At 35.5% G+C, this 14,307-nt stretch overlaps 1 protein-coding gene across 1 annotated transcript; it reads right to left on the minus strand.

The window, feature by feature from the left end:
- Positions 1-1,634: 1,634 nt before the first annotated feature.
- Positions 1,635-11,323, minus strand: LOC147537624 (spermidine copper dependent amine oxidase 1-like). The gene is made up of 7 exons (XM_086641973.1): positions 10,955-11,323; positions 10,457-10,671; positions 10,199-10,350; positions 10,025-10,103; positions 9,625-9,810; positions 9,266-9,406; positions 1,635-1,835 (listed from the first exon to the last, which is right to left on the minus strand). Exons 4-7 carry the CDS (start codon positions 10,067-10,069, stop codon positions 1,758-1,760), a joined length of 450 nt encoding a protein of 149 aa, XP_086498099.1. The 5' UTR covers positions 10,070-10,103; positions 10,199-10,350; positions 10,457-10,671; positions 10,955-11,323; the 3' UTR covers positions 1,635-1,757.
- Positions 11,324-14,307: the final 2,984 nt, after the last annotated feature.

Consider the following 14,307-nt stretch of genomic DNA (forward strand, 5'->3'; position numbering starts at 1 on the left):
CACGCAAAAAAAAAAAAAATATACAAAAAAGATGATTTTTTTTGTGTTGAGTATACAAAAAAGATGTTGGTATTACTAATTTATAAATATTAAATATTATTTAACGTCATTGACATAACCATATAAACAACAGAGTTGTTTTACTTCGGTAAGAATTGACCATAAATAACATTTTTTGGTATCATTTATTAGGATTTCTTGCGCACTAATACAAATAGTAGATTTAGACAGTGAGTCCCGACGATTACACCTTGTTTAATTCTTCATAACATTCTTCGTAACATGCAAATCTCGCACTGTCATATTCATCCATAAATCTGTTCAATCCACATGTTGTGGCATCATGTAAATCTATGTCATTAGCTGGTCCAATAGTTTTATCATATTATACTCGTTCACTAAATTGACCATATCATCATGCGAAGCAATATCGATACTTTCCCTCCTTCTGCTCAAATAGAAAATCCTTCGACTCTTACACATACTTAACCACCCTTTACATATACTTAACCACCCTTTGCTTTGATATGATTGTGTACTCTTATTGTTAATACTAACTCCCAACAGACTTATCGAAAATTAATACAATATGTACCCCAAGTAGAGTCGTTGCTGATGGTCGGCGATAAAAATCTTATGCACGGGAAAGAATTTAGTTTCCTAAATATATTTTAGCTAGGGTTTGCTCACCAATTTCCAACTCTATAATCATATCATCCGTCGAACTATACATAAAATCTCCAACAAGTAAACTATGAAATGGTTGAATGGAATTGAAGCCTAAATGAAGATGAACAACAGAGCAATCTTATAAACAGTAAAAAAGAGGTCTCGGCAAAATCAAATCCTGAAAATAAAAATGGAATTGGGGAAAGGGAAAAAAACATTAACATCAGTAACATCATAAACAAAGGATTCAAATAAAACTGAACCCGACATCTGTATATATAAATATATAGAGACAGAGAGAGATAGAGAATAGTTCAAGAAATTTGTAGCAAAACTTAGATGTTAATTCAAAACTATAACATCACCTGAATGGAAAGCTAATTCAGTCACTTGACCATAATATCGTTAAGATCAAGGTCAAATCGACTTTCACTATCCACCAAGTTTGATTATCATAACATCGTCAAAAGCAATAGGAGATAAATGTATATCCCCAATTCATAAGACAAAATAATAGGCCAAAATGAGTGCATATCCGCAATGCATCTAACAATACAACTGTTCAAACTTCAAAGAAAACACAAATAGGTAAAGGTGGATTAAAAGCAAATTCAGGTACAAAAGAAAACTCATCATCAGAAATGCTTAACTCATGTCTTCTTCTTTTGAAGATTCCAATATATTTATACCTATAGCAGTAAAAACCGACGTAATGAGGAACCGTCAAACCAATACGAGTTAAATATTATTCAATTCTATAAACATATGAAATCTCTTGGACATTGTCAATTTTGTTACGTGATGAAATACCTTGAGTAGAAAAGTCTTTGGATCTATAGCAGTCTTTATGTCTCTAATTTGGTAGTCGGTTGAGGTTTCGTAATAAGATAATCCAACATTTACAAGAGAATAGATAATGTCAGAAACCTAATAAACCAACAATACTTGTAAGATTTCAAGTCTCTAACAACAACAATACCCATTTTGCTTAATCTGTTTTCATACCAAGTCTTGTTAACACTGAAAAATCTCTCAATTTTGCTGTAGAAATTCAGTTAGTTAGGTAAATCTTTTGGATCAGTAGTAGTTTACCTTGGACCAACTGTCTGGATTGAGATAAAACTTAAGAAGACTTCCATAAGGCTTTCCTCCATAATTGAATGGACCTGCAAAAATGGACAAAACATCGGTTGAAAAATTGACTCTTAAGATGGTATATTCTAACATCAAATTGAAAGAAAAACAAATGACTATTGAAATCTGATTCTAATCACCTAAAAGTTACAAATTTCCACAAAAACTTTTAATCAGAATATCCAATAAGATGAAATTCTGATTCATCTAATCAAATAAGGACTAAAAACATATTGATTGAACATTGAACATCTGAAACTTGGAAATGAAAGAACAACCCATCATCAGATATCAAAGATTAACCTAATAACAATCCAAATACTTAAGTACCAACCATTAGAAAACATGATAAATCATCTAAAAAGTACCCAAGAAGTTGAAAAACTAATCATGCACATGGATTTTGGCATAACCTTGAATGAAGCAAAGGCAATCGAAACACAATACTTACTGATGGGCCTAAAAAGTTTCCTAAATAGGTCTACACCCGCAAGTGCACGGGTGTCAAGTTGTAAATTCAGGTAAGACCGGGTCGTTCCATAAAGACTTAGTCAAACTTAAATTCTAACCTTACAACTATTTATGACTTCAAAAATGGATTTGATAATATGATTCAAATGAAAATAGCAAATAAACTTAAATGATTAACTTAAAACTCAGGAAATGGGAGAACCTAAGGTTTTTGAATCCGTTCTCCTGACAATTCTGACGACGATTTACTTGGATTAATCAACGAACTTTTTGTATAACTCAGATTCCAGTCCATGAATGGTCTAAAAACCCAGAAGATTTTATCTTTAAAAGCAATAAAACTTAGTAATAAATCGTATCGATAAAAATAATTACGATGACTTCATCTGAAACCCTAGATAGAAGAGTTAGTTACTCATGGAACTTATGATAAAAATCAGAAAATAAAGTAAGAAGTAAAGAGGGGAGAATACATAACTTTTTTCTCGCTGGAAACGATTTCCTTCTGATTTTCCCCAAAAACCGCCAAACGCGCCTTAAGGGAAAACGATTTTCTCGTCTTCTCGGAATTGAATTCTCTGTGCGAAAATTATTTTCCACTGTATTCTCTTTCTAATTTTCTGTTTCTCACTCTATTGTTTTCTCTCTCTCTTCTTACTCTCTATGTTATCTCTCTCTCTAACAGAAACAGTAAATGAAGAACAAAATCAATCCAATTTTCTCCTTTTCTCTCTCTACAATCTTTCTCTCTCTCTGTAATCTCTCTCTCTGTAAACTCTCTCTCTCACACAAAGAAAAAGATTACAAGAAAAAGAAAATAAAACAAAAAAGTGATGATGATGATGATCCTTTTTTTTCGAAACCGAGAATGATAATGGCTCTCCTTCTCTCTCTATTTGTTGTTCTCTGTTCTCTCCAAAACGTCTATTAATAATCCTCTATCCCCTCTGTTATATAGAATTAGTAGCCCAACAAATCTCGCCCAAAACCAATCTCGGAAAATCTCTCAATTTTAATTTGAGAAGATAAGAGAAGGAGAAAGAATCACGTACGGTTGTTGACTGATAAGGTTGAATGATTCTGTGCTTCGCGAGCAGAGGAAAATAATTTGCGACACAAGCCCAGCAACATAGGATCCAACGAAACGTCCACAAGTCGTCAGATGTTGCTAGCGTGTCCATGAACAACTTAAGTATCGTGTGCTCGTTTGTACTGAATCATGACCACTGAGAATCCCGAATAAGCGTCCCGCATAGCCCACCAGTATACCGAAATTTCACCCTAACGTCCGGATGTGCGCCAAGTGTCACTAAATCATCCATGTTGACTTGGTTTTGACTTGAACTTTGACCAGTCATATTTTGCTCATCCGAACCCGATTTGACTTCCGTTTTCGCCGTTTGGTTCGTTTTGGACTCTTCTTTTCAACTGAGTACTAAAAATTCCAGAACACCACAACCTCCAAATGACCAAAATGCCCTCAAGTATGTCTTTATCCTGATTGTATCCGTCTTTCGTGCTCAATTCCTTAAAAGACCCCTGAGTAAGAGAAACACACAATTCATCAGAGTAACTGCTCGAAATAGACCAACTAGCCCAAATTAAGAGATTCAAATGAGGCATTTTCATGACTCATCACTTACTAACTTCACCTCTGTTTCAGTTGAATTATAGAATATCATGACAAACCCACGAAGAATATGAATCTTAAAGAAAAATACCAAGAGAGATTTGAAAACAATTTGTAATACTAAATTTTTTTTAAGAGAGAAAGATAGAACATAGGGTAGTTTCATTAGAAAAAACATGACCAAGTGTGAGAAACCAACGAAGGACAAATTCTGCAAAAATTATTTATTACTACAGTTTCATAAAAAAAGATTGAGTATATTTGAAGAGATAAAGTAATAGTAAAGCCACAAAGCCATTGGTTGCAAAGTGTTCAAGAAAATATTTTACCATTATGATATATTTTATGAATCTAATCTCATGTATATATAGGCTTTCGATATTTACGATATGGTAAACCAAGAGAGATTAAAAAATAATTAGTAATACTACTATTTTTAATAGTAAAACACACCTGCTATGGTAAAATCGGAAAACCCTAACCTTAAAACAAAGACGAACAAACATATTGAAAATGGGCTCTCAACAAAAAAAAAAAAAAAAACATATTGAAAATGGGCATACCATATATATTTTAATATAGTCTTTTGCCTATTTCATATCAAGTTAGCCAACAATGTTTAACTGACCATATAAATTAGTGTGTCATTCATTTGGATATAAATTTGTTTCGACCAAAAATTACCTGAAAACTTTTAAGTTAGGTGCGAGCCTGAGTCCAATATTTGCTTTTGACGGAAATAGTAACCTTTTGAAAGTTTTTTTTTTTTTTGTTGAGATACAAAAAAGAAACCTAAAACAACACATACAAATCCTGCGGAAGATCTAATAGAGAGAGCCACATCCAAGTTCCTTTGTTTCTTCTACTCCATTTAGCCAACAGATCTGCCTTATGGTTGCTTTCTCTGGGGGTATGAGTATAGATCACCTTTGCAAAATAGCTCTCCAGTTGTTGCACTTTCTCTATAATTTTTTCTGACTGCCAAGATATGTCTACTTTTTCCATGTTGAGTTTTTGAACAATGTTAAGGTTGTCACTTTCAATATGTATGAATTCCACCTTCTTTTTAAGTGCCCATTGAAGAGCTTTGAAGATCGCTCCACTTTCACACTCTTCAGCATTTTGTCTCCGAAAAGTGAAAGCTGCTGCTGCAAGGAAATTTGCCTGGTAATCATGCATAATGCACCCTATCCCTGCGTCATCTTGAACTGCTATAAAGGAGGCATCCACATTAATTTTAATAAAAGGATAGATAGGTGGCGACCAACCATTGTCCTTTTCAGTGTGCCCTTGTGAACATTGTAATTGCTGCAGGCACGAACTACTACATTTGATAGCTTCAATGATTATCATTGGTACTGGGTCTTTTTTCTCAAAACATTTATCACATCGAGCTTTCCATATATTCCAAAGTATGATCGCAAAACGACTACTAATGTGGTCTTCTATATCTTTCCATGATATGATCCAATCAACCAGGTTACTGATATTACTCGTTATAACATTAAAATGAAGCCAAATAACTTTAGCTAAATCACAGTGAAGAAGAACATGAATCATAGTTTCTTGATTATGACAGAATTCACAATTATAAACATGCTCGATATATTTGCCAATTTTATCTCTCACAGGTAAACTGTTAGTACAACATTTCCAGAGGAATAGTTTGATTTTAGGTAAGATTGTTAAATGCCAGATAAAAGCCCATTCTTTCATTTCGTAAGGATAGTGCTCAGTACGTAAATGGTAGTACATAGATTTAATTGTGAACTTACCTGATTTCGTAAGAGACCATCGCGCAATGTCATCCTCCTGATCCTGAATATTAATACTTAAAATTGCATTGCAAATATTACGATTAAAGCATTGATTTAAGGTATTAGTATCCCATTGATTATTCTTGATGAGTTGATGAACTTTCGTAAGATTACTATTAAAACTGTTGGGTAGAGGGGGAGGGTGATTAGGAATCCAATAGTCCTGCCAAATATTAATATTCGTACCTTTATTAATATCCCAAAAGGTCAAATTGGACACTTTGCCAACATAATTAGATATGGATTTCCACAGCCAAGAGTGATGCTGTTTAGCCAACTTAGGTTTATTATCTTTGTTGAAATACTTGGCAATGAGAATAGTCGCCCAGGGGGAACTAGGATTCTTTTGAAGACGCCAGACAAGTTTACACAAAAAAGCTTGATTATCAAGAATAGGGTATCTGAAACCGAGACCTCCCAACTTTTTTGGGAGACAAATGGCAGACCAGTTAATAGTGTGGATAGATTTAAGTTTTCCCCACCAAAAAGCTCTTTGAAGAGCTTCAATGCGATTGCTTATACCTTTTGGAATGGCAAAGCATTGCATTTGGTATCGGGGAACAGCCGCTGCTATTGTACTAATTACAATAGAGCGACCCGCTTGAGAGAGAAGGGAAGTTTGCCATTTGGACAACTTATTCTGGATTTGAGTAACCAGAGAGGAAAAGACCTTCTGTTTATTAGCTCCGATGAAAAGATGAGTACCCAGATATTTATCGAGATTAGAGGATTGACGGACTTTTAAGTTCCGAATAATGATACGCTTGAATTTTGGATGAGTATTTTTCGAAAAGAAGATAGTAGATTTTTCGAAGTTGATCATCTGGCCAGAAGACGAGCAAAAATTATTCAGGATATGCTGAAGCGCAGAAATGTTTTCCAAAGAATTTTGCCCAAAAATGATACAATCGTCGGCAAAAAGAAGATGCTTCAAGTTGATGTTGGTGCGCGGAATGGTAAAGCCTTTGAAAGGAATAGCCAGGTTGTTAGATTCTAGAAGGCGACTAAGTCCTTCCATAACGATAGTGAACAAGAAGGGAGAGAGAGGATCACCTTGTCTAATACCTCTACTGACATTGAAAGTAGGGCCAGGCCTACCATTAATGAGGACCGCCATAGTAGAGGTAGAAATACAAGTGTGAATAAGGTTGATCCAATGAGAAGAAAAGCCCAACCGGCTCATAATAGATTCAAGAAAATGCCACTCAATGCGATCGAAAGCTTTAGACATATCAAGTTTAAGAGCAAAATAGCTTTTAGATCCCTTAACACGCTTAAATGAGTGAGTAATTTCCTGACTGATAATAACATTATCAGTAATCTGCCTGCCCGGAACATAGGCTGATTGAAAAGGGGAAATGATATCAGCAAGGATAAGTTTGAGACGATTAGCCAGAATTTTGGTAATGATTTTATAAGTAGTGTTCATAAGGCTAATGGGTCTATAGTCCGAAGTAGATTGGGGAGATTTGGTTTTGGGAATGAGGCAGATATGGGTATGGTTAACATGCTCCGGGAGCGTAGCATGAAGAAAGAAATCTGACACTAAGGCAATAAGGTCAGCGTTGACCGTGTTCCAGTTAGTCTTATAGAAGTGAGGCGGGAAACCATCAGGGCCTGGAGCCGAATCTGATTTGAGTGACGTGACCGAATTGTGAATCTCAATCTCAGAAGGTTTATTCGTGAGTATAGAATTTTGCTCATTGGTAATTTGATTAACAAAGAGCTCAAGTAATTCCTCCGAAATGTTAGACTCAGTAGAAGTGGAAATAGATTGAAGATTAAGAGTGAAGAGATTCGCTATATCGGATGCTTCTTGCAACCAGGATCCTTGGTTGTCCTTAATGGTGGTGATTCTATTTTTCCGATTACGATGAATGGCTTTAGCATGGAAAAATTTTGTATTTCGGTCACCTAAATGGATGTTGTCATTACGGGATTTCTCTTTCCAGAGGCTCTCCTGTTGATTATATGCCTCCTCCAATTGATTATTAAGATCATGGTAACAGTCTGGATTATCCGTCTTATGGAGAACCTTTTGAAAGTTATATATCATACTTTTAGGCTTTTATTATAAAGGGGACCAATAAACATTGTGTAAAAGAAGTGTCTCTTCAAGGAAGGAAAATAGTATAAGAGTCTAAAGACAACTTAGCAAATACAAATTGAAAAGATCTAGCATATAGAATATCAACTCTAGAACACTGCCAACAACCCTTGGTTGGAGTGATAAGAGGTATAATCTTCCTCCTTAGAGGTCAAGGGTTCGAGGCACACGCTGAACAGTTCAAAAAAAAAACTCTAAAATACTATCATACAGTAAATGCATCCAATGTATACTTTTGGTTGAACTTTGCACTGACCTCCTACTAAAAGAGATTATGACATTTGACATGTGAGTAGGTTTATGCTCTTTGCATTAAGGAATTCACCCCTAGATACATCTCATTAGGGGTGTACACGAGTCGAGCTCTTAACGAGCTGCTCGAGCTCGGCTCGACTATTGCTCGTGCTCGACTCGAATATTAACGAGCCCGAGCTTGACACGAGCTCAAAATCAAGCTCTTTTACATAAACGAGCCGAGCTTGAACATTCTTTACTGTATCAAGAGCTACTCGTGAACAGCTCGTTTAACATAATCTTATAATAGTATAGTACATAATTACATATTAGTATTGAAACTTGTACATGAAATATCAACCATTAAAAACTTATCGGAATATGAATCATTAATCATTATTATTGTATGTGACAAATGATCATTGAAGTATTTTGATGATTTAGAAAGTTTTAATTTGAAGTATTTTGATAAACGAGCTTAAAACAATGCGAGCTCGAGTTCGAGCTCGAGCTCTTTCAAACTTATACGAACCGAGCTTGAACAAGTGGACAGTTACTCGAACGAGCCCGAGCTCGAGCTCGACAGTCAAATACACGAACCAAGCTTGAACATCTTACTACTCGGCTCGGCTCGACTCGAGTACACCCCTACATCTCATCACGGTACAAGGTGACTTTAACCCAAAGATTTTGCTTTAAGTCTAAGAAAGCAGCTCGCCTCAGAAACTTTGCCTCAGAGCCAGCCAATGGCAAACAATTTGAACCAGGCATTAGTTTATAGCCAGTTAAATTCTCAGTGCGGTTCACATTTCTCGTGTTCCTGATCTGAATAAAAAACAGTGACAGACAAGTTAAACCATGTCTTTACTAACGAAATAAATTAAGCTATTCAAACTTTTTCACGGGACATCCCACACTTGAAGTTCATTCAATTGGACATTAAGTAATCATAGGCGCAGTGAACCATGAAACCACATGTTACTGAATTCATCTCAAAAGATCGGCACTTCGACATCTTTTAAGCCAAAGCAGAAGATAGCATGGTTGATGGTTTGTACTTAAGTAATTCAGGCAAGATGTTTTGATAAATAGAGTAGAAATAAGAAACTATTTAACGCAAAAATAACAAACGTCACTAACTATTCTTACAATATTACTTCTCAGTAACCACTATTATTTGAAGAAAATGTAGGAACGACTTACAATCCAATGGCGAGCAAACAAAGGATTACAATCACGCATTGCTTGTGCTTCAGATCTTAGCAATTTTTCTTCAGCATAGAAAGCATTGTTGTGGATATTATTATTCCCTGGCTCTTCAACTTCAACATTCACCTCAACCACCTGAGGAAGACAGGAGTCGGTCATTGAGTCATTCGATATTCATTAAAGAAGTAGATGAAATGAGTTGGGATGAAGAAACATACAAGAAGCGACAATGGGCAGAGGGACCGATTTAATAATCAAAACATTTATCGAAGATAGTTTCTCATTTCTCTTATATCCCTTGTGATTTAAGGAATTATGTATCATAAGAAGTCCCATTAATCACAGTAATGCACCTGATTAAATGCTTCTCCAGGTATACAATCCACAACCATGTTTATACGAGAAACAAAGAAATGTTGGTGCACTGATGCATATAATCCTGGAGCAATTGTTGTACCATATTTTCTGGATTCACCTGGTTGTAGAGCACCTAAGCTGAGTATTCCTGTTAGCTTAACCCAAGCTTCTATTTTTCCATCCTGTAACAATAAACAAAAACTTTATGATCCTTACTATAGATTCGGTTACATAGATCGTTTGAAAACGAAGTAGAGATAAGGGAACTAAGCTAACCACTAATAAGCGGAAGATATGGGTTGGCAAACGATTCAAAAAATAATTTTTCCCACTGATTACAGATACGGAAGGTTACGTACCATTTTTATATATTGAACATAGAAAGCAAATACTAACTTGCAATTGTTTCAACTCCACCGGTGAAATTGGTGAAATAAGCATCGAAGTATTTGATGTAGCCTAAACAATCACAACCCTGAAAGACAAATTGATAAAAGTGTCAGAAGAACCCATACTCATAATTAGCCACGGTACAAAAAAAGGAACAACAAGGTGTCTCGATCGCCTAACTTCTGCTAAGCCTGCTCTCCAATCTCGATGCTTCCACAGAATACCATGATCTTCTTCGTGTAAACAAACACACTTTCAATTGTTTCAAATCCACCGGTGAAATTGGTGAAATGAGCATCGAAGTATTTGATGTAGCCTACACAATCACAACCCTAAAAGACAAATTTATTTCGGACACTTAAATTTGAAAAAAAAACTACGAGCAGCAAATCTAATAATCAAAAGAAAGAAAACCACACGGAGAATAACTAACTTTACCTTTTTAAGAGAATGTGCATTTCCACCCAGGCCATCTTCCACTGCATCAAATGCATTTTTCCTATAATGTGGTTCATTGGGATCTCCATAGGGCACAACCATCTCAACAAAACTCTGTCTGTGAGCTAGAGACCTCCGACCCCGGTTACTATCAATATATGCGCTGGAGTAATGACCGGCCCCTCATTGGGGGTGAAACCAACCGGAAAGTTCCACTACAGGCAACCAATAAGATGAGAATAATTTTCAATATCATGATTTCAAGAGAACTTCAAATGGTATAGTCGATTAAATGTAGAAAAGCAGATAATCCTTAGTTGTGCAATGGAGATTAATAGTAAAACACACCTGCTATAGTAAAATTAGAAAACCCTAAACTTAACAACAAAATATTTTGTGAACCAGAAAGATGGATTTATTAGAACCAGAAAACCCTAAGTTTAGAATGGAGATTAAAAACAGAAAGAAAATCCCATCGATTAAATGAAGAATACATACCTGTGATCTCCATTGAAAAATTTCATCTTCAATACCATAACTCACAGAATTTTTTTTATTTCATTTGGATATTCAATTTTACATTAACAATCTATAAATTAGAAAAACAATCTTACATTCAATGTAGGCAATGACATGAGAGAAGGGAGAGATAACGATTGAAGATGAGGAGACGTGTTTACGTTGAGTGTAGAGAGAGAAGAACAAAGTTGTAAGTAGGGGTGTACACGAGTCGAGCTCTTAACGAGCTGCTCGAGCTCGGCTCGGCTATTGCTCGTGCTCGACTCGAATATTAACGAGCCCGAGCTTAACACGAGCTCAAAATCAAGCTCGTTTACATAAACGAGCCGAGCTTGAACATTCTTTAGTGTATCACGAGCTACTCGTGAACAACTCTTTTAACATACTCTTATAATAGTATAGTACATAATTACGTATTAGTATTGAAACTTGTACAAGAAATATCAACCATTAAAAAATTATCGAAATATGAATCATTAATCATTATTATTGTATGTGACAAATGATCATTGAAGTATTTTTGATGATTTAGAAAGTTTTAATTTGAAGTATTTTGATAAACGAGCTTAAAACAATGCGAGCTCGAGTTCGAGCTCGAGCTCTTTCAAACTTAAATGAACCGAGCTTGAACAAGTGGACAATTACTCGAACGAGCTCGAGCTCGAGCTCGAGCTCGAGCTCGACAGTCAAATACACGAACCGAGCTTGAACATCTTACTACTCGGCTCGGCTCGACTCGAGTACACCCCTAGTTGTGAGAGGAGAATGAAAATGGAGGGTTCAAACGTTCTTTCGTGTTTGTTGAAAGGAGTTATGACGTTTGGTTGGATTTTTTTGTTGAAAGATGGATGGTTGGATTTTTTTTGTTGAAAGATGGAGTGTAGAGAGGGAAGAACAAAGCTGTGAGAGGAGATTAGTCTGTGGCCTGCTCCCTAGTGATCAAACGCCTCTGTCTGACACATTCATATTTGGCCATCGACACCACCACAACTCTTTTTGTAAACTAACAAAATCCTTTCCTACTTAGTTGGACACCCACGCTCTCTCACACCATCTCCAAAAAATGTATAAGTTTCAGTGTTGGTTGGACACCCACACTCTCTCACACCATCTCCAAAAAATGTTTAAGTTTCAGTGTTGGTGTAGTAAGTAAAGAGTCTAAAGTTTCCATCTGATTCCAACCTTAAGAATGAAAACGTTGCATTGTAATTGAGTTTCTTTAGTATCATACCCCTTGAATTAGTCGTCGGTCGCGATTGAAGTAAGTGTCTCTTCGTTGAAACAGAATTAGGGGTTTGTGCTTCGACAAAAGATAGGGTTAACTCATAAGTAGTAATGTTTTCATCTTCACGGACCGCATCAAATGTAGCATTTAAGAGTCCTTTATCCCCCAACCTTGATGAGACATGAAAATGTCCCATCTGTATCTCTTAATTTGGGCTAGTTAGTCTATTTCAACCATTGTTGAAGACTTACATGAAGACTCAACTACTAAAAAAAAAAACCTAACTTATTTAGAATAAAAAGTAACGTAGAAAACTATTCCGGTAATACTCCGGCGACACTCCGGCGACACTCCGGCGGACGGTAGCCATTGACGGACTACCGCCGCCGGTTAATCGGAAACCCAAGGATCTAACTCGTTAGAGTTTATAAGCTCTTGATACCATGTAAAATAAATAAATATGAGAGAGAGAAGAGTTGTATTGATAGTTGAATGAGATATTAGCTATTACATATGAAGCATTTATATAGGCTCAAGGAACCAACACTAATAATAGCCCATGCAATGTGGGACTATTTAACATGACTCATATGACACTCTATTCTCTAACACTCTATTCTCTAACAAAATGTGGGCTTGAGTAAATGGGTCTATCAAACTAGAAGGGGAAAGAAGGAAAAAGACTCCTTAAATTAATTAAAGAGAGGTAGTAGAGATTGATATGTCTACAACTTGAGTAAGCTTAGAGAGAGAAAAAACTAGGGCTTTCTTTGGAGAAGATCCTTAGTGAAGAAATTTGAAGTAATTAATTGGTATGTATCTATGACTATTATCTAATGTTTTTGAATGTCTTTTTCTTTGTTAATGAAAGGAACAACAACAATGTTTGTGTTTATGATGAATGGAGATTTGTGATTGAAAGATAGTTGGTTTGAGTATATGGTGTTAGATCCTTTATGTTATAGTTGTTATTTTTCTTAAATCTCCAACAGACTGAACCTGGTCTTCTTTTCACACATAACAGGGGCTGGATACATTGATTTGAAGATCAGAGAGAGATACTGTTGATTCATTTGAAGATCATAAATGGAAGGAAGGCTGGAGATATCTTCTCTTATCTTCATTGATAAGAGAAAAAGACAGATTTGATTAGAAGGATGAAGATACTTCTCTCTTATCCTTCTCCTCTATATATATCTCAAAGACAGGAGCTTATGGGGGGCTCATCTCATCTTTGGACAGAACAGAACAGAGACATCTTATTTTTTTATCTTCTCTTTGGAGGAGCCTCTCTGGAGCTTCAGTGATTCAACATTTATAGAGAGAGAGAGAGAGTGGAGTAGAACAGAGGTTTTAGAACAGTTTTCTTTTACTTCTTTTTTCTTCTCTGTTTTTGAGAGTGTACTAGAAACAGAGAGAGGGAAATTGAAAGAAACAGAGAGAGAGATTGGTGATTAAGAGTGAGCTTCTTCTATTTTCTTATTTGAGAGTAATTCTGTAGAGAGAGGAGGTTAAAGAGAGAATTGTAAAGAGAGACAAATTTCTATATATTTTCTTTTTTCTCTTCTTTGTTAAAAGAACTTATTTTGGTGAGAAGAGAGATAGAGAGAACAAGACTTCTTAAATCTTTTTGTGAGAGAGAGATTAAAGAAAATGGTTCTTCGAGTTTTCTTTTTGTCCTTGTGAGAGGGACTCTCATCAACATTAATCGACCTTCTTTATCTATATCAATGTTCATCACCATTATCATGGAAGCTTAATATTGGGTGATATCTCTCTTCTCTTCTACTCTTGATTCTTATAATAAAACTCTTTGTAATGAATTTGAGTACCTAAATATCTCAATCTAGGATTTTTGATGAAGTTTTAACGTATGATGTTGATGTTCCTTTCATGTCTATTATCTTAATATGCTTTAATCGTAGTAATATTAAATTCTAGGTTTTGATATACAAAGATTGCTTCACTAACGATGTTTTTGATTTGATGGTTCATGTTTAGATTAAATTCTTTAATGAATCATGCTTATAGATTGATAGTTAGTAGTTGCAACCTTAATATTTCGATACTTTGAATTTAAACTTTAGGGTTATTTGGTTTCAATTCG

This window comes from Eschscholzia californica, unplaced genomic scaffold (assembly GCF_041429995.1).
Source record: "Eschscholzia californica isolate CP2 unplaced genomic scaffold, dmEscCali1.0.p SCAF_5, whole genome shotgun sequence".
NCBI lineage: Eukaryota > Viridiplantae > Streptophyta > Magnoliopsida > Ranunculales > Papaveraceae > Eschscholzia > Eschscholzia californica.

Coding starts and splice junctions, on each gene's coding strand:
- LOC147537624 (XM_086641973.1), bottom strand. CDS start 10,069: ATGCTTATTTCACCAATTTCACCGGTGGAGTTGAAACAATTGCAA. Junction 9,811..10,024: donor TGGAGTTGAAACAATTGCAA/GTTAGTATTTGC, acceptor TTATTGTTACAG/GATGGAAAAATAGAAGCTTG. Junction 9,407..9,624: donor CTGGAGAAGCATTTAATCAG/GTGCATTACTGT, acceptor TGTCTTCCTCAG/GTGGTTGAGGTGAATGTTGA.